Source organism: Manduca sexta, unplaced genomic scaffold, assembly GCF_014839805.1.
Source record: "Manduca sexta isolate Smith_Timp_Sample1 unplaced genomic scaffold, JHU_Msex_v1.0 HiC_scaffold_1263, whole genome shotgun sequence".
NCBI lineage: Eukaryota > Metazoa > Arthropoda > Insecta > Lepidoptera > Sphingidae > Manduca > Manduca sexta.
This window is the reverse complement of record NW_023592111.1, coordinates 2,443-29,234: the sequence shown is the minus strand read 5'-3', so window position 1 is coordinate 29,234 and position 26,792 is coordinate 2,443. Positions and strand designations below refer to the sequence as shown.

At 38.0% G+C, this 26,792-nt stretch overlaps 3 protein-coding genes and 1 non-coding gene across 4 annotated transcripts; 3 read left to right on the top strand and 1 right to left on the bottom strand.

The window, feature by feature from the left end:
• The first annotated feature begins 406 nt into the window (after positions 1–406).
• On the top strand, positions 407–9,701 carry LOC115451356 (ras-related protein Rab-10). The gene is made up of 4 exons (XM_037445164.1): positions 407–665; positions 830–1,029; positions 2,695–2,784; positions 6,303–9,701. Exons 1-4 carry the CDS (start codon positions 539–541, stop codon positions 6,495–6,497), a joined length of 612 nt encoding a protein of 203 aa, XP_037301061.1. The 5' UTR covers positions 407–538; the 3' UTR covers positions 6,498–9,701.
• A 403-nt stretch (positions 9,702–10,104) lies between these two features.
• LOC115451361 lies at positions 10,105–12,401 on the top strand. Its single transcript, XR_005113408.1, has 3 exons — positions 10,105–10,220; positions 10,732–11,006; positions 11,308–12,401. It is a non-coding gene; the product is annotated as an uncharacterized LOC115451361 (transcript).
• On the bottom strand, positions 12,370–14,814 carry LOC115451362 (proteasome subunit alpha type-6). Its single transcript, XM_030179649.2, is given in 6 exon segments — positions 12,370–12,492; positions 12,818–13,131; positions 13,221–13,303; positions 13,306–13,332; positions 13,442–13,618; positions 14,639–14,814. Coding segments are annotated over 6 exon segments (735 nt in total). The 5' UTR covers positions 14,715–14,814; the 3' UTR covers positions 12,370–12,434.
• Positions 14,815–15,287: 473 nt separating this feature from the next.
• LOC115451357 lies at positions 15,288–18,662 on the top strand. The gene is made up of 2 exons (XM_037445163.1): positions 15,288–15,618; positions 17,593–18,662. The coding sequence occupies exons 1-2, from the start codon at positions 15,465–15,467 to the stop codon at positions 17,874–17,876; spliced, it is 438 nt and encodes a 145-aa protein (XP_037301060.1). The 5' UTR covers positions 15,288–15,464; the 3' UTR covers positions 17,877–18,662.
• The last annotated feature ends 8,130 nt before the right edge of the window (positions 18,663–26,792 follow it).

Genomic DNA, 26,792 nt, shown 5'->3' with positions numbered 1-26,792 from the left:
GAGACTCCGACGAATCCGTGTCTGAAGATCCGAAGCTCGATAGGTCTGGATCCGGAGGTTCAAGTTCATCTTTTCTCCGTCTCTTCCTGCCCATTTTGATGGGCTAACTATTTATGTAGACACTTATTTAATAAATATGTGAAGGCTAATGTACAAAATATACTAGAAAAGCTTTTTTTTAAATAAATAATTCAAAAAGGGCGCCTTTGCTTATTCACAGTTTCCCGCCTTTTTTTTTTTCAAATTCTCATTGAATTTGACATTGATTATAGTCCATAGACTAGGCCAGTAGCGTTACCCATAGATAGACCCTAATTTATATGGCACACTTTTCGATTAGTCGATTGTTTTTTTTATATCGTAGTATTACCAAAGGCGATGTTAATCGTGTATCCGAACGTATTATTGAACGAAATGACATCATTCTATACTGAAATATTTGGGCTGGCAGTTCAATAAATAATCTGTCATATTCGGAATTGAATGACTTTCTTGTAGATTCGTAATTTTTACTTAATCTAACGTTACATTTAATAAAATGGCCAAAAAGACCTACGACTTGCTGTTTAAATTACTCCTCATCGGCGACTCCGGCGTGGGAAAGACCTGCATATTGTTCAGATTTTCAGATAATCACTTCACAACTACATTTATATCAACCATCGGTAGGAGCCACCTTTGTATTTTTATGATTTCATATCTTTAATTCGGATTTTGGAATGAAGAAGTTACGTCAAATATATTAATTATGTTTACGTGCAGTTATTGTAAAATATGACTTGTTTGTGACAATTGGTACCCAAAACTCTAACAAAAGTGTTATTTTTAGGGATCGACTTCAAAATAAAAACAGTGGAACTACGCGGCAAGAAGATCAAGCTGCAGATATGGGACACGGCGGGCCAGGAGCGCTTCCACACGATCACCACGTCGTACTACCGCGGCGCGATGGGCATCATGCTCGTATACGACATTACCAACGAGAAAACATTTGACGACATCGTCAAGTGGTTACGAAATATAGACGAGGTTCGTATCCACAACTTAAATATACTATCCTAGAATGTATACCCATGCTCTTTCCTCTGAAATATTCTAGGTTGTAAGTTGTTAATCCAGCAATGACTTTAGAAAAGTCTTAGACAAATTTAAATATTGGTAGGTCTTAAAAATATATATAACAATATTTTTAGAGATAAAAGCTTCTACTCCAGCCCAATATCATCTCACATTTACAATGCCGTTGGTGGGGCTAGACAATTTACATCTGCCTACACACTCAATGATGAATTTGGCATTACTCATGCTACCGCACATACTTTATGTACATTTAAATAACAAGGAAAATAGCTATATTATTTTTGTTAAATACAAACATAAATTGGTTGGATTTGATAATTTTGTTCTAGAATAATATCATTAAACATATGTATAGTTTAAAAGTTGGAAATCAACATACACTTTTTATAGCTATATCATTATAATTGTAAAATCATAAATTAATGTAAATCCTAAACATTTTATGTGTGAATATCAACCAGTTTTAGAAATATTGTGCAAAAGTTCCATTAGCATAGATAAAAATACAATCAAACTTAATAACAAAACATACTGTCACAGCTGTATGTTCAATGGGTGGTCAGAGGTACTATAAGGTAATACTTATTGCACAATAACCAGGGAAAAAAATCTAATGATACTGTTATGCTGTAAGACCATTGTATAGGCAATGAGCCTATGATTCTTAAACATAAGTAGAAGCCTTAATATCCAATGCAGTTGGTTGGAACTATAACAAATAAATATTGTGATAGTTTAACAATCTTATTTCCATCTCATAATATTGAGCGCTCATTTAATTTAGAATAAGGCACTCCCCTAAACAATGGAAAATTTAACAAATTTTTTTAATACAATATATTATTATTTTACCTCTTACCTCTGTGCCAGTAACCCTGTAATATGTTCAATAACCTTGAATTTATTATATATAATCAAAGTATTTTTTATAGAAACATAGTATGATACAAATATATATGTTATTTAATTAAACATTTCTAAAAATATACTGGAGGAAATGAAAACCAGTAGTAATAGCGAGATCGAGTATTATCAGTGGTCTCAACTGCCTGCCTGATTACATATAATATAAAATTATACTATAGTATATTTGGATAACATGGCCATACACTATTATAGTACCAAGTATAGACAATATGTTATGCATTGTTTATGGCAACACAAAAGATGTTTAACAATGAAATAAATCATAAGGGCTACTTGATAGTGTACCTATATGTTATCAGACTGACACATAGTATTGATTTATTGTGATTCACAATCATCATACAAATAATATTTCTTTGAACTAGTGTGTATTTTATGCACCATTTCTTTAACTTGATAGATAAACAAGACAAGTGGGTCATCAAACCACTCGTATACCTTGTCAAATTGTGTGGAGCACGGTCCAATGCACCAAAAACTAGTGCCTAGTTAATAATTTTGAAACAAGTATGTTTGCAGTGAAAACAGTATACCCTTCTGGTTGAGCAACAGTATTCATTCTATTAGTAGGCAGATTAAATTATGCCACTCATACATATACAATTTTACAGAGAATGTACTAAAATTGTAGTGTATCATGCAGTTTAATTGTAAAAGTGTGTGGTTATTATGTTGTTACTATTCTAGCACGCGAATGAAGATGTGGAGAAGATGATCCTAGGGAACAAATGCGACATGGAAGAGAAGCGGGTCGTCAGCAAGGAGCGCGGGGAGGCGGTGAGTGTATACTGAAATAGCGTAATTCTTTTATACAGAAATAAGTTAGATCAACCTACAAAATGGTATGTGATTAAAATTTTTAAAGCTCTTTTGTTTCTGCCTGGCAAAGGCTTTTCTTCCCATATTTTTTACCATAATGTAGGATGGAAAATTATATATACCTTACAAATACATAAGGCATGAAGGATTCCCGAATATATTTTTCCATCAATCTAGATATAATTAGCAAAAAACCTAAACATAAGCTCCATTAGTCTAGAGAGTGTTCCCTTGACGCGCGAACGAAACCGCGGCCTCGGTCTCTGCATTCTGTTTACAATAACGGATAAAAAATCAGCACAAACACTACAATTACTGTCGAATTTTGTTACGATGAGGTCATTTGAGTAGTAGATTGTGACTTTATATCAGTGTTGCCAGGGCCCTTAAGTCGTAAGTTACGTTTCGTTTCCTGAAATGTTACATTTTTGCTGCAAAAGTTACATTTTTTTTTTCGCGTTTTTGGGCAAGCGTTTCTGTAGCTACGAAACCGCGGGGACTCGCGAAGTAGGAAATGTGCGCGCGCACACTCAAGCAAAATCAAGTTTTAATATATGCAATATACGTTCCATTTTGTCATGGCGAGCCATCTCTAAGTGTGATATGGAGTCAGGGCCGTAGCTAGGGGGGGGCATTTTGGGGCAATGCCCTACCTTAAAATAGTAATGCCCGACCTTAATAATTAACAAAATTGTACATTACTACTGAATGAAAATATATGGAGCAGCGGTTTTTTTATTTTACGATTTGGAAGTTGGTCCCATAGTAATAGTTATTCGTATTGATGGGTGAAATAAGTCTCCTTCGAGATTTATGGGAATTTTGTCTAAATCTGTATATTACCTTAACAATTACTTAAGCATTAAACTGTTTTTTTTTGCTCACGTTACCGAGTCAAGGAAACCAAAAATCGATTGAGCAGATCAGATTTAGTAACATTTTTATTTCCGCCCTGCTTGTAATTACAGCTGCCCTACCTTAAAATTCAAATCTAGCTACGATCCTGTATGGAGTGAAATACTTTTTAGACCCGCCAGTTTTAGGTGCGTTCAATTTAGATGCGTTGAATAGAAATGCGTTCGTAAACCTGTTTACAATAAAAAATTTGTATTACAAATATCGTTGTTCTCAAAAGTTACGAAAATTGCCTTAAATATAAAAATTACTTACATGTTACGCGAGGGAGTCAAAAGTAACGAAAAATGTAAGAAATGTAACCTTCTGGCAACACTGCTTTATATTTAGCAGCATGTTTACTACACAATTCTAAATGACTTGATAGTTTAGTCGCCATTTTTTCTATATTTATACTGACTGTAGTTAAATGACGAGACGAGCATGTTGCTCGCCTGATGATAAACGATACGATCGTCGATAAACTGCAGCAACACCAATGACGTTTTACAAATAGACGCGTCATACACTAACAAAATGGCACATAAAAACGGCGCACTATTTGCTATATTCACGTACTGGACATATAATTACAAATTGGCTCGAAGAAAGAATAAAAAGATGCACCGTACATTCGTTAGAAAAGGATATATATACATCGACAGTTACGTAACAATGTTAATCCGCACGCTCATTGGCCGTTAAGTCGGGCAATTACTTACTTTCGTCCATTACCTTACTTTCGTCTTGCCACTATTGAGCTCGGACAACGTATCTATGTAATAAAAACATCTTAGAGCAACACCATATAGAACATTAAATTACAATTATTTATATGGTTATCTATATTCTGTAATAGTCTTGGTTTGAATACTTGTATGTTTTAACCAAACATACAACCAAACCCACTGCCCCCTTCTTATGACCGACTCACTGGCCGCTGTGCCATTTCTTACATGAAAGAAAGCTTATAGTGAAAAGTTCATGAAATATCTATTGACAAATATCGTACGAATTCACACGCGTAGTAACCGCGCGCTATGTGCTCGCTGCTGGTACTCGAATGTGTTAATATAAAGTGAAAACAGTATTAATTATCGTCCACACACATTACACACGTACCGACTGACTCACTGGCGCTGTGTGCGTGTCGGTGCCCTCCGCGCGGGGATACCGAGCCGCTGTTCTTTTGTGTGATAATGTTCTGCACATCGAGAATGTTTATCCTCTCAGTTTGTAGATAAGTACTTATAGTTACATGCCACTGTATATACACAATGGCTGCCTATAAGACGCGCGTGGATTGATGAGAGCATGCGGTATGAGAAGTGTAACATCAAACATGGCAGATATCCTTAAAGCATTATGCGCTGGTACTCTGGTGACGGACGTGTTTTCGTGATCGTTATGAAATGTGGCAATGATTCATTGTGCTGACAGCAGCGGATTCTTGAACGGATGCGTGCAGCGCGTTATCGTAGGATTTCACCGAGGGGCATTTTTAATTAAATAACGGAAGTAAACCATGATACCTAAGTTCCGAAAAATAATTTTGGCTGTCCCTTCTCGACTGGGGGAAGTTTTGCACCCTTTAAGAAAAATATTAGTTTCTGTTACAGTTATTACTTTATCTGTTAACTAGTACTATAACTGAGATCAGTTTGTGTTCCATTTGCGCAGTAGCCGTCCGTCTGGCACGATCGTGACAGACAACAATAATTCTTACTTCCAATTTGTTAAACTTCACAGTAATTTTATTTTCGCAGTAGAATTAATCACTCGTCGACTCGTAGGTATAAACTTCGCACTCTAATAAAATAGCAACGGTATTTAGTTTTTTGTTACGCTAACGTTATTTGGCTATATGTATGGCTATGTGTTTGGCTATATCTATGTATTAAGAACACATGCTGCCTTGGTGGCGAAGTTGTATTACGGTACGACTGCAGAGCTAAGGTCTCGGGTTCGATCTTCGCGATAGGCAAAGCGATATTGGGTTTTCTACCCAAGCCCGGAGTTTAGAATTTGGGCTCGCTGTGGCAATAATCTGACCCCTTCTCACATCTTGGGACGGAATACACTCGGCGGAAAATTCAGTTGCGCATCTGCATACGCTTTCGGGGATAAATGGCATGAATGAGCGTATGTATATGTATTAAGATCATTCGAACGTGTTTTATCTAATTGTTTATTGGAATCAAAACATAGTCACTTATAATTAAGTATATTTTTAACTAAATATAATATATTCTATGTACTATTTAGCTCTGTATTTCATTGTTCCACAGCCCAACTACTGGACATAGGCATCCTTTATGACCAAAATGCGTTCCCCGTTAAAAGGAGCGTTAAAGTTAACAATGAAATCCTATAAAGCAGCTTTAAATAACTGATTCAATAATTACTTCGGTTCCGAATATCGCTCGAACTTAACATTGCTTGAGTATAAAAAACACAGACAAAAAATCTCTCGTCTTCCAAGGGTGCGTCTGGTCACGGTGCGATTTTTCTCGGGTGGGGATTTCAGTCAAGGTAATTCCTGCAGAAGACAATAAGCTCTAGTGTGTGTTGGGTGTTTACAGATCGCCCGCGAGCACGGCATCCGGTTCATGGAGACGTCCGCAAAGGCCAACATCAACATCGACCGCGCGTTCTCGGAGCTGGCCGAGGCCATCCTGGACAAGACGGCGGGGCGCGAGGCGGACGCGGACCACTCGCGCATCGCGGTGGAGCGCCGCCCGTCCCGCGCGCCGCCCGCCCGCGCCTGCTGCACGTAAGCGAGCCCCCGCCCTCGCGCCCCGCCGCCCGCACCCACGCCGCTCAGCGCGCTCGTCACTCGCCGCGGACTCGAGGGGCAACCGTCGGATCAAATCGATTTATATTTCCAATCAGATGACATGTTTGACATCGCGTTTTGTAATTTACTTTAAGCACGAGTCATTTAGGTTAAGAGTAAAGTTGCTGCGCTTCGCACCGGTGTTGTAGCGCGCGGACGTTCTGTCACTTTTCTATCTTCTGTCGATATGTTAGGGTCGCGCGTCGTGCTGCACTGCGAGGGATTGATTCGGTAAACACCACAATTATACTATTAAGTAGACTTGTCCTTCATACTAACTGGTACACTTGTCTGGTAGTACTAACACATTCTTCTAGTGTTAAGTATCAGTACAGTACAGCTAAAGGAATCAGTACAGTAGTAATATACTGTGAACATTTCCTCGTCATAACTACAATAAAAATATTGATTGCAAAATTCCAATACATCCACGTGAATTAATTATTTTAATGCCTTCCTGACAAAACACTAAAAGAAAAATGTAATAATAATGTTTTAAATCTGCCAAGAAGGTCCGAGCTGTTATACATTAGGAAATTGATAAGTACCTATTCAAATTTCATGTACAAAAGTAATTGTTGAAGCCGCATGTGCGGCGGCGAGCTCGTAGTCTAGGCGACTATACTGTGCCCTGTAACCTTAGTCTCAAACTTAATCTTGTGTTACGCTTCGTCGTCGTTGTAAATGTTTAGATTATGGAGTGTCGTTAGAAAATATAAACTCGACTTAGGAGGCGGGCGGTGGAGAATTATATATTGTCTATTAGTTTTAGCGGATGTGTCTCAACTTAAATTATTGTACCGTTATGTTTAACGCACACACAATGATAAGCAGACCACGCCGTCTAAACATTCATACAATCTGCTGTCTAGAGATTCTCCACGAGGTTATCGTGTGGAATATTTGGGACTGGAACGTGGGCGGCACCCAAGACGTGCTCGCACTACGTGATAAAATAAGTCTATAAGAGGCTGTATGAATATTAAGGCTGCGCCAGTACTGCACCGTAGGGGAGCCAGCCTCGGCTGCACCACTTCAGTACTCACAATGAGTAAATTAGAAACGAGGCAGGTGTCGGAATACGGCTTATACGAGGGCGGAGTAGACCAACTTTAGAGAGCAACACCAACTGTTCACTAGCAATACAATATTTGATATCCATAGTTCATAAATTATAATTCCATTTTTATATACAGACGCAACAATTATCACCACATCGACATGTTTTTTTAAAAATAATAGGAAATAATATTTTAAAATATTGGTGTTGTAGCCATGGACATTCTGATAATACTGATCTATCGAGCGATGGTAATAACTGTTAAACATCGACTAAAAATGTATTGTACCGATATTCTCCTAATTAGAGAACCTGACGCACTACAACAAAGTAAAAATTTAAATAGTGCGTTTTCACTTGTAGTGATGAATGTTGCTGTCCATCGCGTAAGTTAACTGTAAGGAAGTGTCGAATAAACACTGTTGTCTGCAATAATAAAGCGTTTACAAACGTGCAATACATTATGTAAGAATTTGTGAACGATTGAGAGATTTATATTAAGGCTTACGTCCCACTGCGACCGGTCCAGCCTTTGGAATTCTACATACTATTATTGTAACGGCTCAATAGTCATTACACAAAATTAGCCGAGTACATCAGTTTAAAAAAAAGAACTCTGGACTAATTGCTCGTTATGGGATTGACGCCTTAGTAATGTGGCGCCACTGTGCCAGGTGAATGTTACATTTGCCCCAACTCTACTCTTTCAATGTAAGTAATTATTTTCGTTCGCGAGACGCATGATACTCATTTGACTTTTAACCATTTCACCTTTGGAAGGCTCATCAGCGTTGTGGTGAAGCATGCCGCTTGTCTCTATGGATCATATAAAAAAGAGTACGCACGGCATATCAATTGATTGTGTCAATGTGGTAAAGCGCGCCGAGGCATGCGTCTCGCGGCGGACTTTTTAGTTCCGGTGCTTTCGCTTGTGAAGTGTCCATGCGCCGTTCAATATGCTCCTGCTGTTTCAATTATAATATCTGAGTATTTTCAGTACAACTTGTACATAGTGTAAACATTTAACTTTTGAAAAAATGGAGTAAGTACCACACAATTAACTATTGTTATTGTAAGAAAGCTTTTCATGAAATTAGTAAAATATTTGTTAACATTGTTTACAACTAGTACTGAATATACTGCAGTCACAATTATCTTTTTATTTAACTAGTTAATTAACTTTTAATTTTGATTCGCGATTATCGCTTCGTACGCGGCGTTGTAGCTCGTTTGTTTTGGCACGTTCCGGCGATGGCTGACAGGCGCGCAGTGTAGAAGCACTACCGGGATTCGTGACTAATAAAATGAAATAACTCAGCGCAGTCTAATGTTGTCTAGTGAATATATCATTTTGCCCCTGCATTTGGTATATGTGCTGTCTCTACCGGCGTGCGTTACATATCCGTGAGCCACACGCGCCGTGTACGCGTTTATGTTCCGCTCACATTTATACATTTTATACAGATAGCGAACCATTGTAATAGAATTAATCGTATCGTCGTGCCGAACCCGACCAATGCTTGCATAGTGACCCGCGGTGGTCATTCTGGATTGTTCCTATGTCTGTACTTAATGTTTATGTTTTAGTGTTGCCAGCCTTCACGGTAAAGCCGCTTAACGTTGGGCTTTTAGAATTTGTGCCTAACTAAATTAGACGCTGTCTGGGTCGAATGGGTTTTGTCAGACTTTTCAATGATGGACTAGTGATGCCAGGCATATGGATAATGCTAAAAATTCTGGGTACCTTTTGATCACTTGTGTCCGACTAACCCGCCTGATCAATTCGTTGACGACAACGCTGTTTGAACACGCACGACTCGATTTGATTCAATATGCCACCAGTGACTTGCGAGCACAAACTATACCGCCAGCGCCTGATATGGGCGGTCTGGTTCGGCACGACGACACCTCAATGATATAGATAATTTAAGAAATGTATTCGTGTATCGTAATGCGACGGGCGTTGGTCGAATGGATTCATATTTTATTGTACGGTGTGTCGTATGTCTCGTCGGTTTGTACCCGCTTTTATAAATAAACATCGGCATTTGTATATTATGTTCATATTAAAATACCTATCGGAAAGTGATAGTGTTTTATTACGATTATCCCTAATTTATAATTGTAACACAATGGCATACCAATACAGATACAGGACATCGTAATGTAAACTGAAAAATGACAGTAGGTATACATCGAGTATGTATACCGCCCGTGTCTGGAGATGAACTGACTAAAGAATGGGTTAAAAATATTGATTTGAGATTTGTTTCCGCATGTTAGTTTAGTAACAAAGGAACCTATCCTCAAGGACAAACTATGTATAATCCTTAGCAGATTCTTTAAGCAGGTAGAAAACGTGTTATTTTACGGTTAAAGGATTTAAAATGGAGTGGATCCTATTGTTTCTTATATTAGTAAATAATAAGGTAATAAAACTAATCTTTGGAAGCACATCCCGTCGTTATCGGGCGCGGTGTCAGAGTGCAAGTTATCGAGAGCAGTCGCTTCCCCGCCGTCGTGCCGGACCCACGTCCGTCATGGCGTCCCTCAAGATTATTGCGTTGTCCGCGTTCTGCTTCCAGCTGGCGCTTCTCTCAGAACGTAAGTCTGCACCTGTTGTTTTTATAATAATACTACATCTCAACGCCTTTTGTGTCGAGAGGTAAGAATAAGCCGCTGTCGCACTGATTTGTTGTATTTGTTGTGTCAAATAATGTTGATTAAAGGTTGGTGATAAAAGGTTTTCGTTAGACCTTGGTGTATTATAAAACAACGCAAAATGTTATTTTTTTCTGCAGCAAGGTACGATGTGTCAGCAGTGGCATGTTGCGGTCTGCAGGATTTCATGTCCACTGTTATTACTGGACATTATATTAAGATAAATCATACAATACAATTTCTGTAGGTCACACAAACCTGTTGACAGATCACACATACTTTGCTTATTGTCGTGTTTTTTTATCATATTAATTAGGCACCTATAGGCACTAGTTTCTAACAGCTTCTACATAATATTGTGTATCTTATAAAGCGAGATGCTGTGTAATCCAAGGTCTGCGTCGCTGACTAGTAGATTAGTGAGATGCGTAAACTTGTAAGATGTTTTGTGCAGCGCCGTGCGTGATGGAGCTGGAGTGCGCGGAGTGCGTGCCGGAGAACATGCCGGTGGTGACGTCGCACCGCGCGGCCAACGGGTCGGTGCGCGCGCGCGCGGGCGAGGAGCTCGCGCTGGCGTGCGCGGGCGGCAAGTTCCTCGCCTACCCGCTGCACGAGTCGCTGCGCGCCGTGTGCGAGGCGGGCCGCTACCGCGTGGCGCTCGACCGCAAGCTGCGGCACCTGCTCGAGCTCGGCTGCCAGGAGAGCGTGTTCGAGGACGTGCTGCACCAGGTAACACACCACAACTGACTGCGTGCTTATCATCAATATCACAGGCATTTATATTGCAATACCGTTGTTTTACTTACATTATGAAGGTATCTAGTTAAAAGAACTAAAATTACTTTATTTTAAATTATAAAACATGTATTAATCCCGTTTGTAAAATCTTAACAAAATTATTTTACATCATGAAAGCCTTAGAAGACACAATATTATCAAAATCTTATTTCTTATATTTTATCAATACTTCAGTTCGATCCACTAAGAATGCCTTAACTAAGATAGCCTCTAATGAACATGTTTATCTCAGGTAGACCGATGTGGAGCTCCGTATCAGGGGCGAGCGTACCAGATGCGGGAGCCGATCACGGGCACGGTGCGGCACCTGGCGACCGTCTGCTACGACGAAGACCGCGCCGTGGCCATCAGGATGCACGTCACCAACGCTGCCAGGAACCACCTACAACTGCCGCCGCACGAGGACCACACCGCGCCGCTCAGCCTCCTTGGAAACTTCAACCACATGTTCGACGCGAAAACCCGCCATGACGCAGAGAAACTGTATTCAGATGACGCGAGAATGAACCGGCGGCTTCACGAGTTGTTCAAGCACGATAAATACTCGTTCGCCGCACAGAAACTCACGTCAGCCAACCTGCTCAGCAAACACTACTTCGAAGATCAGAACATGCGCGTGACCGACTTCGTGTCAAACAAAGTGGCGGTGTGGGAGTCGGTGGCGGAGGGCAACCTGCGGCACCTGCAGCGGGACGTGGCCAAGCTGCTGGAGATGGCGCGGCCGCACGAGGAGCTGGAGGTGTACGCGGGCACGCACGGCGTACTGTCGCTGCGCGCGGGCCACGCGCGGGCGGTAGTGTTCCCTGCGCGCGGCGCGGCTCCCCGTGCCGCGGTTCGTGTGGACGGCGGTGGTGGCGCGGGCGCGGCGCGCGGGCGTGGCGCTGGTGCTGCTCAACGACCCGTTCGTGGCGGTGAGCGAGGTGCGCGCGGCGGTGTTCTGCGACAGCGCGTGCGGCGGCGTGGCGTGGCTGCACGAGCTGCGCCGCCACCGCAACTACGAGTGCCCGCTGCAGGGCCTCGTGTTCTGCTGCCATCTGCACAACTTCACCAGCGTCGTGTCCGAGATGCCGCTCGACGAAGTGCAGGTCGACGCCGGGGTCGCCGGCATGCTCAATAATAACCTCTTTGTTTAGAACTATTTTACTAAAATACGGACTCCTTATCGGGTTCGCCTATTAAAATATCAATGTCGCGAAAGAAATGTCGTTATCGCAAGCTTTTTCTGTTCAAGAAAATTAAGTATTGAAATACTTACAATATAATATCAACAGTTTGTTCAATAAAAGAAACAATATTATATTTTTAAAAGAACTTTATTAAAAAAAATTATAATGTATTTGAATTACCAAAACCTATTCTTCAATCCTTCTCAGCAATGGCTGTCAAATGTCTGTCTATTTCGCTCTCGGGTAGCACTCTGTAAAAGAAACGAACTCTAGTTGGAATATAATATATAATATACACATCCTTAAATATAATAAAACTAAGTCCCCACCGCGCCTGTCTGTTTAAACGCTATTAACTCAAAAATTCCGAACGCATTTTGATGAAATTTGGTATGACGGAGATCTTGGGAAGGGGATAGGCTACCTTATATATGCCAGAAAAACTCCTTCACGCGCATAAAAGTTTACAAGTATAACCTTTTTTATAGTATTCGAACATATAAGTGGAACATTAAAACACAAAAAAAACAACTGCACTCAATATAAATTGCTACAATAAAGTATGGATAATGATACCTGAACTGTGGGTTGTCCTTGGTGACAATGCCCACTTCAATCTCAGCAGATTTGAAGTCGACGGAGAGCACCTGCGAGAGGCAGCAGATGGCGAGCTGTACAGCCTCGTCGGCGGAGAGGTCCGCGCGCTTCTTCAACTTCTTTTCGAGATAGGCGCTGGCATCCGTGGCCTTCGCGCCGGCCGCCACCGCCTTGTATGAGCAGTAATAGCCTGACGGATCCGTCTTGTACACGGCCGGCCCTGTCTCCTCGTCGTACGCGATCAGCATCATGCTGCAGCCCAGCGGACGCATCTCCGCGTTCTGCGTGTACACCTGTAGAGTTCCAATGAAAACATTACCTTTTATTAGTAAAATAAGAATGAAATAATTTTAAAATAAAACACATGGAAACCAGAACACACCTGCGAGATATCGGCAATGCGGCGACACAAGATGTGCACGGGTATCTCGCACCCATACTTGTATTGCCAGTTAGCCGCTTCAGAAGGCGCTGCACCTGCGACCGACTGTCCGCTGCAAACAGTTCATTTATACTCTTAACATTTTTAATCTAATCTTGTTCAAGTGATGTTATGAGGTATCTGTTCTCCAGGATGTGTGCTTGCTACATTGTAATGCTTACCGATCATGCCAGTCATTACACAGCCAATGTTGTTTGTAAGGTGGAACAGATGTGTGACAGAGGCGGGATCGAGCAATCGGTCGGGCACCTTGCGCTGCGCCGCAACCACAGCCGCGTCTGTGCCACGCAGCGCCACCGATGTGAGCCCGCCTTGGTTTATTGCCTTCAAGGCATATTCTACAGAACACAATAATATTATAATGCCTGTTTGCTAATGATCTGAGGCCCAAAGACTGGAATAGTATAATATATCAAATATTTCAACAGTGGTTATAGTCCATTTGTTATAATAGAATGATGAGCCTAGGTTCTCCTTGAACCTAGCCAGGTTAGAAACATGACTACATGGACAGATGGGTGTGTGTGTGGCTACATCCTCAACCAATAAAGTTGCATAAAATCATAAAAAAAATAAAAACATTAATTGAAAAAATGTAGTTAGTTCTCCATACACATAACCATAACACAGGAGCTGTGTTATATTGGAAATACAAAATGTTTTTGAAAATGTGAGGTTTTTTTGAAGTAAACACAGCAACTGTTCAATGGACTTGGTACAACATTTGTCAAGCACATAGACCATGTTTTAAAACATATAGTGTTAATGTTGGTAATTTACTTCCATGGTAATAATTTGATCTTTTAATGCTGGTGCTGGCGTCATTTAGATTGTTCCAGTGGTTTACGAGTTTTTATAGCAGGACAAGTGCTTCTATACTACCTACCTAGTATTTAAAATGTGAATGTTTGTAAAGATTTTGAATGTTTTGTTAGAGGCAAATGCAAAACGCTTAAATAGATTTGGATAAGGTTTGGTTCACAGATAGACCAAGTCTAGAATTAACACAGGCTGCTATCTATCCTAGAAAACTGCACAGTGGAACTTTTAATACCAGGAAAGGTATCAAGCAAGGGTGGCCACGAAAACATCTACCAATAAACTAAGCGGCAAGATTCGCAAACATAGCCTATACTTGCATGACTACACACTTTTATACTTCTATGAAGTTACTCTATATATTGAGAAATTGAAAGTGTTATTCAAGTTGATTACTAATAATGTTTACTCTGAGTGATATTAAATTAAGTTACATATAAAATACAGTGTATTTAGTATCTAAGAATCTTTTAATTTTATTTCATACCGTTGGTTGCCAACTTCACTGAGTCGAAACTCGAAACTTTAAAATTACTCACCGACTTGGTATAGTCTGCCCTCAGGAGAGAATATAGTAATATGCCTATCAAATCCAGCGCTGCTTTCCCGTGCCATTATTATATTTTTTAAGTTAAAAAACTAAAACACAATGCGAATCCTCCACAAGTTTGACAATTTGACAGCCGCAAATGTATATTGTCATAGACAAGAAATATTTCAATTTTCAAATCTCATCAGCGCGTTTTCATTTGCTAATAATATTATGGTGTTTTTTTTTTTATAATTTCGATTAGATGTTAATGTTTTTTTTTATTTATAAACATGCTAATATTCACATTATATAAAATTTCTCGACATATTCTTATCGTTAAGTGGTTTATAACAACAATACATACTGAAATATTTTTTTTATTATACTTTATTATTTAAGTAGCATATGCTTTAATTTATAACATTCTTCTCTTATACTGAGGCATAATAAGTATTTTTAACCATAGTTTTAAATCTTGTACTACAATAGGTAACTAGAACAGACTTTAATCTTGCATAGATTTGTCTATGGTTTGTAAGACTCACGACCTGGCAGCATGGCCTTAAACCTTAGCACGTTTCCAACGGCAAAAATTTAAAACATCTATGCTTTGAAGTTGACTTTTGTTATCATTTTGTCTATGATCAGTTGTTGATAGGGAGGCGCGGGTGAAGGTTGTGCAATTTTGAATTTGAGTTCGGTTTATTTTATGATCTCGTTTGTTTCAACCCTTTTAATTTTGAAATAAACCATTAGTATTTTGCTAATTAATTGCCAATAGCAAGAAGTCTGTTTAGTTGTAATTAGATAGCGCCAAATTTTTTGTTATCAACATGCAAGAAACCGTTACAAACACCAGCGAAAGAAAATCATTGTTTTCGTCGTTCCTCGAGGTCCTGGAGGCTCGAGAGAAACAGGCACAGGTCGACAGACAACTCCAGGAGGAGAAGTATCTCAGGAGAACACAGAGGATATACGATTTCCATGGTAAATACAACTCTAAAATGCCGCCAATTTTTTTCGAAATGTTCAACGTTTTTTTATTTTTTTATACTTTGCAGACTATTTATCGTACTTGATACTATTGGTGGAAAATATTTTATAGTCAGAATACATATTTCCTACTCTATAAGTGATAATTGAAAATATTCCCTATTTATTTATTTTACTCATTTTTTAAAAAACAACTTGTTTAAACTCGCTAAATTTTATTGAATGAGACACCTATTACCCGTTATTTGATTATCCACTTCCTGAATATACACTTTGTATAAGTAATTTAAATATATATCTACAAAAAAATATACCAATAAAATTTAAAGATCATAATAATCCAAATTGAATCTGGTGACAATATTATATGGATAATATATTCATCACTGTTGGTATTTTAGTAGAAGATTTAAAAATACTTTCCTGTTAATAGAACAGCCATAACAAGAGCTTTGCACTGGAAACAATTTTAGCCTCTACAGATTTAGTGTAGTTTTCAACTGTCTCCCCAGATTATCCAAGTTTCATCACCAATACCATTTTTACCAGTGTAGTAAAACCTATATTGAAGCAACAATTTTTTTTTGGCCCAATAGCTTGGATACTTACGGCCAGTCTTTTTAATTTCATAAATACGATTAAAGTAATTTAGAAAAATATTCCCCACAAAATTTTTGATCTTCACACTTGAGCAAAGACCTTGCTATAACATGTACCTATGGTTTTTTATTCCCCTATTCTAATTGATATTCCATTATTGTATAAATATATGTAATAAAAAACTAACAACTTCAGGTATAAAAAATGTCTAAAGTACAAGTTTACTGTTTTTTTATCTGGCTAATTTTATTTTAAAGCAATAGTTCTGACGGCATAGAATTGTTCTGAAACAAAAAAAATATATATTTTTATTTGAAAAGAATTATGTTATTACATTGTCTGCAGTAAGTTTTATAAACTATATTTGTTGAAAATTCATCAAATCACAGCAAAAACAATATTAATAATGTTGTTTTGTAAAGTTCAAGCACATTTTATTGTTTCTCAATTATCTTATTTAGTAACATTTATCAGTACTATATATCATAATAATATTGATAGTATTATAATATCACTAACAAAGCACTTGAATGGAGCTTGTTTATCTGTCATTAAAAAGATAATTACACATTGTTTTTACAAATTCAAAACACCCAAATAAGATTACATTGTTAGACATAAACAATGGAGATTAATAATGGTGATTAAGGCTAATAGAACTTAACATGTTGGTACTTGCCCCCTCCCAACTGCACCGTCAAGAGAAGGGTATTGAAATGATATATTTGGCACAATTGGCCATTATTACTTATAACATGTCTGAGGACATTCGATGCCTGGGATGAAGTGCATCAATTGTGTACTTTTAATTATTAAAGATTTATTTTATCTATCCAAAAACATGTCCAAGGGAAACAATGACTTAACTGCAAGTTGCATTATTTAAGTATATTTTGTCATTGACAAAAGCAATGTTTTTGCATGATTTTCTCACAGAATTAATTTATATTACTTATTTCTTGTTAACACAATCTGCATAATATTAAGTTCTTTTCAGGATGCCTTTTTAATGACCAAACTCTGTGTAGATTAAACATAAGAGGCAACTACTTATGTTACTACTCAAGCACACCACAGTAACCACGATTTTACTTGTGATACATATTTCAATTTCTTTGCTCCTGGAATATTTTGTCTCTCCTGGAATTAAAATCCTTGTAAACAAGTTTTTGCATGTTCACAAGCAATTTTGATTAACACAATATGTATTTAGGAAGCTAACCCCCGAACTAGTGTTTTGGGCGCCCACACAGTACTGTTGCAATACTGCTTCGTTATTTTGTAGCGCTGATGTATGGTGCAGTAAGATGTATCGGCTTGTCAGCTAGGGAAGAGCAATTGTTAAGAGTAATCGGGGGTTTTGTGCAGAACGTCAGCGGCGTGAGGCGGTGGAACTGCGGCGCTGCCTAGACTACGTGTCGCAGCACGCGCACGTGCTGGAGACGGTCCTGCGCGGCGCGGGCGCGGGGACTAGCGACGTGCCGCTCAGCGCCTCGCTCGTGCGCCAGGCGGCCGCGCTGCAGCGCTGCATGGCGCAGTGCGTCGCCAACGCATCGCGCATCAGGCATCTCCTCGCCGCCACGCATCGCCCGCAGATGGACACCATGCTCGCCAAGATGGTGAGTACATACACTATAGCTCATAGCACATGAGTAGGCGTATTAAGTACCAAAAATGTATACCTACTTCCATGTTCATAATGAAGGTTCAGTTAATCTCGTGCTTTAGAAATGTATGTAAATATGTACCAATTTGTAGGTAAGTAGGTACTTGGCATTCATGCAAATGGTCCTGTGACATATCTCGAAAAGAAAACGATAATGGTTTACAAAACGAAATATATATAATAACAGGCGTTTGAGTTCCACATCTTCGTCATAGATACCAAATACTCATCAACGTAAGTACGTACGTAAGGACTTGGAGATCCCGGCTGTACTGTGAGTGTTATGAAATCATACTATCGCGTGAAATCCGAGCACTTTACGCAGCTCGTAAATCATCGCTAGCACACGCGGTGACGCGACACAGTGCAGCGCCGCGTCGCGTGTCCGAGTGTACGCACGCCGCGCTCCACGGCCCGAGCTTACAAGTTCCAGTTCAACCCCCTGAATCATGTTATACAACGCGCTGTTCCATCCCGTCGTTGTTTATTGATTGTTTCTTTATGAAAGGATGTCGAGGGCCAGTAGTTTTAGACCAGATTTCCTTGATATCCGCAAATGTTATGAGAAATCCCACAAAATAAACACGTGTGTCTATGTTTATACATCGTATTCAAAGGTTTTGTCTAGTAATACATTTATCACACAAACCAACGAATCGTACCAGCGACCTTTCTTTCACGGCCGGTTCATTGTCCGCCGCGCCGCGAAGGTAGCCATTGTAAAGTATTAATTAGCAAGTCGTGAATGTATTTAATCCAGTTGCCAAATGTGGTGTAGTGATTTATGACTTGTACTGGTCGTGTGAAGCTGACCGTATGCGATGTCTGACGGAACAGTTGAAGGCGAAAGTGTCGGCCGATACGTTTTATGGAGCGGAAACTGAAAGAGTTCTCGCAGCCAAAAGATACGCACCGATCGATCACGCACATTTCATACTTCACACCACCGACCACACGTTAAAAATACATATTATAATTAGAATGTTTTATGAAGAGGCAACCATTTACTTATCTATATATATATATAAAAATGAATCCCTATTTCCCTTGGTCACGCCATCACACGTGAACGGCTGGACCGATCACTATTTTTTTTGTTGTTGTGTTTGTTATGGTCAGGAGAAGGTTTTTATGAAAGCAAAAAATTCCGAGGAAAAATAGAAAATTTAAGAAAACTTAACGAAAATATTAATTTTATATAACTGTCAATTGTTTGAAATAACTGTCAGCGATTGACAGAATGCGCGTTGCAAATTCAACGTTAAGACGGGACAACGTCTGTCGGGTCAACTAGTCAACAATAAATAATCAATTCTTTAACTGATTCATGTTATAATATTTTTTTATTGTGTGGAATAATTTGAGAGTATAGATTCTAGATATGATCGGTACCTACGCATTAAAACGTTGATATTTAAACACACCATCATAATAAAAATACATAACATTCATAATATGATTACAACTCATACAATTTGTGCTGAAACATTCACGAGGTCAATAATGTATGCTGACTATAAGCGTGTGTCCGGAAATTCCCGCGTGTTGTCAACAACACGTGCACTAACTGTAAGGTTGGATGCGTGGACGTGTAACACGCGCTAATGAGACCGCAGCCGATCCCGCACCGCCCCGGACGAACCTGCGTCAATCGTACTCACAAATTGAGTTACCGTGTGCTCAGTAGTGTGCCCAGCTCACAGCTGACCGCGCTTTGTTCCCGTGAGCTACTTTATTAGCTCGCTTGTTGTGCCTAGGGCTTGTTTACCACACGCGCCACGTGCTCTGTTTCAGCGTAAATCCTGTTACTCATACTGCATCGGAGCTTCGGGGAAATTTGCATTTACGGCAAAACTCATTTAACTGATAAATGCGGTGAATTTGCTAATTTCGCGTTAAATGTTTGCATATCTCCTTATTTGATATTTCGTGGAAAACTAATATAATTGCACATCCATAATATACTTCGCGTCAGTATCCTTGATTACAGAACTTATTCTCGTCCTGTTATCAATTAAATTAGCCAGTTCCCATAAAACACGTCAATTCCAATTTCGGGCAACTCATTCGAAGCATTAAAAATAAAAACCTTTACTATTAAATCCAGCCACGATTAAACTGTGGGCAGGTATTTTAGTAGGTTTAATAATATGATAACGGATATGGTATTAATAGTAGGTATGCAAATATCATTATTGACACAGTTGAATCGTATGAGTATTTTACCTGGGTTAATATTGCGGCTCTGATGTACTGTCTATGTTTACTTATTCGTCAATTTCTTCTAGAAGATTAGATTCCTTGTAATTGATCAATCCCTCGCAAAATCAATAAATGGATCACTGGACGGGTTTGAATATTTTCAATCATATACAATTAATGAATATTAGGATTATTTTCATCACTTATATTGGGAAACTGTTTTCAGTTGCTAATAGTTTGCACTTTTAATAGTTGTTTAGTAATTTCGTGAAATATAATATCTTACATGGGTGTTTATAATAAGTCCTTTTTATGAGAATGAGAGACGGTTAAGTCTTAAATACGCATCGGTTGTGTGCGTGAATATTGTTGTGAATGCATTGCATTGAGCGTGGCAAAGCGCCCGCAGCCGCATCACGTCACACCGCTACACCGCCAGCCGCCACAGGCACCGTCTCCCGGCCTTTGTCTCCGCACAATCATGTGAAATTCATTCGCCGCTGTGTGCATTGCAATTAACGCGGTCTCACTGAGCAGCGAGCACTCCGACGTGTGTCGTCATCGCATTTTATTTAGTTGTTTCACACGCATGTCGTTGCATATAGAGTCTAGACACTTTATGAAATATAGTGGGAATTGGGACATATACTTGTGACATTAAATTTCGAGGCGAGTCTCATAGCAAGCGCCATACTAGGGCACAACGCTCGTCACTCTATAACATTGCTAGTAGGTTTCAAAATTTCGATTGATTTCACCGATTGAAATGTTTATTCGTAAAAGCTCCAAGAAAGCTTAGTCAGAAACTAGTAAGGTCGGGACTGTGGGAAGTTAAATACACCTTAAATACTGTATCAAAGAAGTTGAAGCAAGGCTAGCACAGATGAGTATGAATTTTAAAGAAGTTGATGTCCAAAAAGCTGTAAGAGCGCCCGCCGCACCGCCTTTGAATAATAAAGTCGACGAGGCGACAGAACGGCGGTGCTTCGTGCATGCTTGATGAGGTACTCACTGAAGGTCTCATCTTTAACTAGATATCTTTGATGCCTTCGTTGGTCTCATGATAGTAAGCTGGGAATATTTTCCATATAGAGCTTGCAAATGTTGTGCAAGGTTTTAGAAAATACGGTTGAATTGGCCGTGGTCATCGAAACCAAAGAACGAATTAAATATAACGGCTTGAGAAAAAAATAATTTGGAAGCTAGCCTGATATCATTCTGTTAGCCGGTCGTAAACCTGAGCGAGCTTGATATTTAAAAAAAAAACAAGTATGTCCATTGATACCCCTTTAGCGAAGAAGGAGGAGGATGATGGTTTGATGTCTTCCATTGGAGTCAGCATTGTTAGCATCTGAAATCTTATTCTAGTTCCATGCCAAGCAACATATTTGTCAACATTTCAAAACCTTTTCTATGACGAAGTCAGAAAGTTTAAAACCCAACGTCGGCATTTAAATACGTCAAAGAGATAATTACGATAAATTCCATTGTCATTGTTCGGAGTCATTAATCACACGAAAGACAATTTAAACCCCACGTTGACCCAATTCGACAGCAATCAGACAGGTGAGGGTCGCGCGCGGATATTGTGATAGCTGATAAGATACGCCGATAACGCAATCAATCGAACGCGTGCTACACTTGCACAATAAAACTAGTCTTAACACAGATAGACACGTGGATTTAATACCCGTTAGGTGCTGTGTGAGCTCTGGTATGGAGGATGATAGCTCTCAAGCTGTAGCAATGCTAGGTCTTCGGCAGACATCTTCATGGTTAAGGTCGTGTTAGTGAATAGCAAGTATGTACGGAAAAGACCATCTGAGCAGGTACCAGCGATGTCTCTTACTGTCGCTTAGCTAAAGTCTAGGACAGGACTAACCCCTTATTCATAGACGTTTTTTATCGAACGATCGAGTAAGGCTGTGATAACAAGTCTGTTTCTCAGTGCTGACAGCATGGCAGTCTTCGCAGTGCGTAGACGTAGGGCCGTTGGGATTGGCTAATATTGAAATACAACAATAATAACCAATCACAACGGCCCTATGTCTTCTCAGTGCCGTTGGGCACTGAGAAACAGGCTTGTTATCACAGCTTTACTCCGTCCTTAGATAAAAAACGTTTATGAATAAGGGGGTAAGTGTTAGAAGAACATTGTTGTACCTTTTTGCTGGACATGGTTAAATTTAAAATTTAACTGATGTTTGGTAGTGCGTTGTTTCGTAGTGCCGTACTTAAGTATAAATTCTTTCTTAATCTTTATCGGTTTTATTATAGACAAGTATAGCGGTATAATCTCGGAATCAATGTATATGTAATATTGAGTTTATAAATCGGGTTCATTGTAGTCGTTAAACGCAATAAACTTCAGTAGATTTAACCCACATACGGGGCATTCCACGTGAAGCGGGCACGAAAAAAAACTCGATGTCTCAGATTTTCGTAATATTTGATTATGTTATACCTGTATATGTCCTCGATCCAGATACAAAATATTATTAAAGTATAAAGCCTGGTTAGCGAGTAAAAGGCCTTTGAAGTTTTGACTGGCCGGCTGGTATACGCCACTTCGAATCCAATTATCAAGTATTTAAATGTTACAATAAAATAAATAAAGTAATGAAATAAATACTTCATTTAATGAGCTTTTTTATTGTATTTTGGAAATTGAAATTTTTTTTTCTTTGAAAAAATGTGTTTGAACGTTTCAAACTTGAATTTCACAAAGTTGGCATATTTATAATTTTATTATTTATTTTCTACAAATAGCTACTATTATATAGAGACTCCCGGCGAAGTTTCATCATGGGCTGAGAAGTAGTTTAGGAGCTAGACCGATGACAATGCCGAAGCGCGGCGGTCGCCAGAAAAGAGCGAAGTAGTAAAAACTTTCAATTAAACTAAATACTTTCGATTAGAGTATTTTATCATGTTTTGCATCGCTGTGACGATTCAATTACATCTGATTATAATATAAAAAAATATATTTATATTACTGACGGTGCACAACAACATTTGAAACTTGGCAAGGATAATCTATATACAATATTGGCTATTTTAGTAGAAAAAAGTTATTATATAAATATGCCAACTTTGTGAAATACAAGTTTGAAACATTAAAATATATATGAGTAATAATAATAAATAGTAGTAGTAATAATAAATATGAGTTTGTGGCATTGATGTTCTAGCCTATATGTATAAGCGGTCGGGTATCGTGATGGCTTTGTTTGATACGTTATGTAAACTAGCCTGTGTCTCCAGGCGTTTTAGGTTACCACCGAGACCGTCAAATTGCCCTTCTGCCATGTGAAGTGGCACGAAAATGAAATTCTGCATCTTTACCACAATCCTGTTTGAAATATAACAAGTTAATACAATTAAATCTTTTAAAATGTTGTTGTGCACCGTCAGTAATATAAATATATTTTTATATTATAATCAGATGTAATTGAATCGTTAGAGCGATGCAAAACATGATAAAATACTCTAATCGAAAGTATTTAGTTTAATTGAAAGTTTTTACTACTTCGCTCTTTCTGGCGACCGCCGCGCTTCGGCACTGTAATCGGTCTAGCTCCTAAACTACTTCTCAGCCCATTATGAAACTTCGCAAGGATTATCTATATAATAGTAGCTATTTTTAGAAAAAAAATAAAAAAATAATAAATATGCCAACTTTGTGAAATTCAAGTTTGAAACTTTCAAACACATTTTTTTTAAAGAAAAAAACATTTTCAATTTCAAAAATACAATAAAAAGCTCATTAAATGAAGTATTTATTTCATTACTTTATTTATTTTATTGTAACATTTAAAACTTGATAATTGATTCGAAGTGGCGTATACCAGCCGGCCAGTCAAAACTTCAAAGTCCTTTAACTCGCTTACCAGGCTTTATACTTTAATAATATTTTGTATCTGGATCGAGGACATATACATGTATAACATAATCAAATATTACGAAAATCTGAGACATCGAGTTTTTTTTCGTGCCCGCTTCACGTGGAATGCCCCATACGTCATACGTGTCGCGACGCGTCAACCCGCTTTCTGTCGGGTTACATATTACCTTTAGTGTTTAAGTTTTGTGCGTTAATATTCCAATGTTACCTCTCGACTAATGTTGAGTTTGGTTAACTCAAAACTATAATGTTTGAACATGCTCTTAGTGGCAAAGCAAATAATGAAGAATGTATGGCATATTGACTTTAATTTTGCTATATACACTACAAACATATACTATGGATTCTTTTTTTAAACCAGAATCGTCTAATTGCCTCACGGTGGCAAGTCAAGTGGCCGTGTGCATTGTATTCGGAAATAATGTACGGATTGGTGCAACACATTGTATTCAAACGTCTTGCAGCGATTATGCGATAGGAAGGCGAACCACAATCGGCACAACAGGACCATCTCCTTGTATTGTCCCATCAGTGCGCTATATTGTCAGCGTAGCGAGGCGGTCATCATGAGCGTGCTTAACTATGATTGCGGCTTGTGGCAGCCGACGCGTGGATATCTGTTGGCAATATTAGTTGTGTATACGATTAGGAATTACGCTGATTTTCGACTTTAGATTTATTTCGAGAGTCTACTGAAGTTGCAACGAATTAGAGAGACTATACGTTTTATGGCAAGCAGGGACTTAGTTGATGCACGCTCGATGCGTGAAGCTTATCGTCCAAAGTTATATTGGCTATTTGATTCCCGTGTTGAAAAAAATACTTTTATGCATTTCAGTATAAGAAAATTTACACACTATGTGGTCTAGTAAAAAATATTGTTTGCTATAAATACTTTAGAGGAGACACTAGCTGTATAGGTAATCTATACAGGTACAATCAGCAAAGTTGGCGGTCGACCACCCTAAGGGTCAAAATAACTTGGCAAATTTGTTTTACTACGTTTGGGAGGCGGGGTTTGGGATCGATTGCATAGATCGATATCAGTCGTAAGTCTGTTGGCTACCTGCAATGACGTTACGTAACACTACCGAACCGCTGCTGAGTGTATAATAGAAAACGAAATTAAAATTGATGCGCGCACGTCTATGCTATGACGATAATTCCTATACTTGTAAGATGCATATCGTCGGCGTAAGGAACGTAATAACAAAAGTTTTATAGTTTGGAGACAATCGCGATTTACAGTGTTTATATTGTTAAAATTTTTGGCATTATTTTTAATAAATAAGAAACGACATTATGTTAATTATTTTTATATCATATTATATGCCTGATTACCTTCTTTTTAACTTTTAACAAACCAAACTTTATGTTGTATTAAAAAATAATCATTTTAAAGCAATTTCCGCCATATTTGTCACAACTATATTTTGTTAGTAAATTATGATTAGCTACTTTTTTAAGCCGTTTTTTTAGTTTTCGGTCTCTTTAAACCCATAGTTTATAATTAATTTATTAAATAAATTCAATGGCTGCATAATTCATATTATAATAATAAATCATAGTTAATAGATTTCATTATTTGAATTGTTATTTTATTTTATTTCAAAAACTTAGACGATAACATTTTATTCCAATCTCTGTATTTACAAATATTATGTATTAACATTAAAGTTAAAATAATTGACCTAAAATTATTAGCTTTGGAGATATTGTTTTTTATTTCCTCTTAATGATCTTTTTATCTTAAATATGAATAGTTTTTGAGTTAATAACGAAATACCTTTTTTTCATCCTAATTTGAACTATTTAACACCTTTTGAAGTAGTTAATTGACTATTTATCGATATGCAGCGATTATTATTTATTGAATTTGAGGCGAGTTTAAAGATTTTATGTGTAGGTGGTAATATGCTTTTATTAGAGTAATATTGAAAGGCCAACATTTTTATTGCTGCAGATGTTGTTTGAAAAGAATAAATATATCACATAAAAATGGTTTGTTAAAGAGCGCATTTTTTATCAATGTTTGTATTGACACCGGTCTTACGTGGACGCATTTATCGTTAAACTGAGTCGATTGTTATGCTATTGAATTTAGAGGCATTTAAAGATTATAAGTGTAGGCGTAGATTTGAATTCTTATTACAGTAGTATTTGCAAGGCTAACATTTTATTGCTGCACATGTCCAGTTTGTAAATTTTAGTTACTTTCTTTAGCCAATTATTTAGTTTTCGCTGAGTTAAAACCCAAAGTCTATAATCAACTTACAGTTATTGATTTTTTACCGATTTAATAGCTGCATATTATGATTGAATTTTGAATTATATAAATTACTTAAACAGTTTATTTAATTCGTTAAATCATTCACATAATCATAAATTATTGTTATTCGTTTCATTATTAGAAATTATTATATTTTTTCTCAATTGTTTTTATGCTTTTTGAACATTTTATTTACTTTTAAAGGACATGTCCGTTTTTGTATGGGCGCTGGTTTTATGTTTCGAATAAATTCCAACCAACCTCAAACTTATTGAATAATAATGTGCCAAAATTAGTAACTTGGAGTCATTAAATAATAATTTTAGACCCTTCATTGATAAGAAAAATAAGAAAGAAAAGTCATGGCTGAGTAATTCATACAAATAATTTCAATGATTCGTCAAAAGATATAACTACCTGTTTTTACATAAGTAAGTATTATTATCATTTACGGATATAAAGGAAAAATTTTAAAAATAAGAAAATTTGAAAAAAAAATATTTGCAGTAAGTAATTATTTTCAGAGA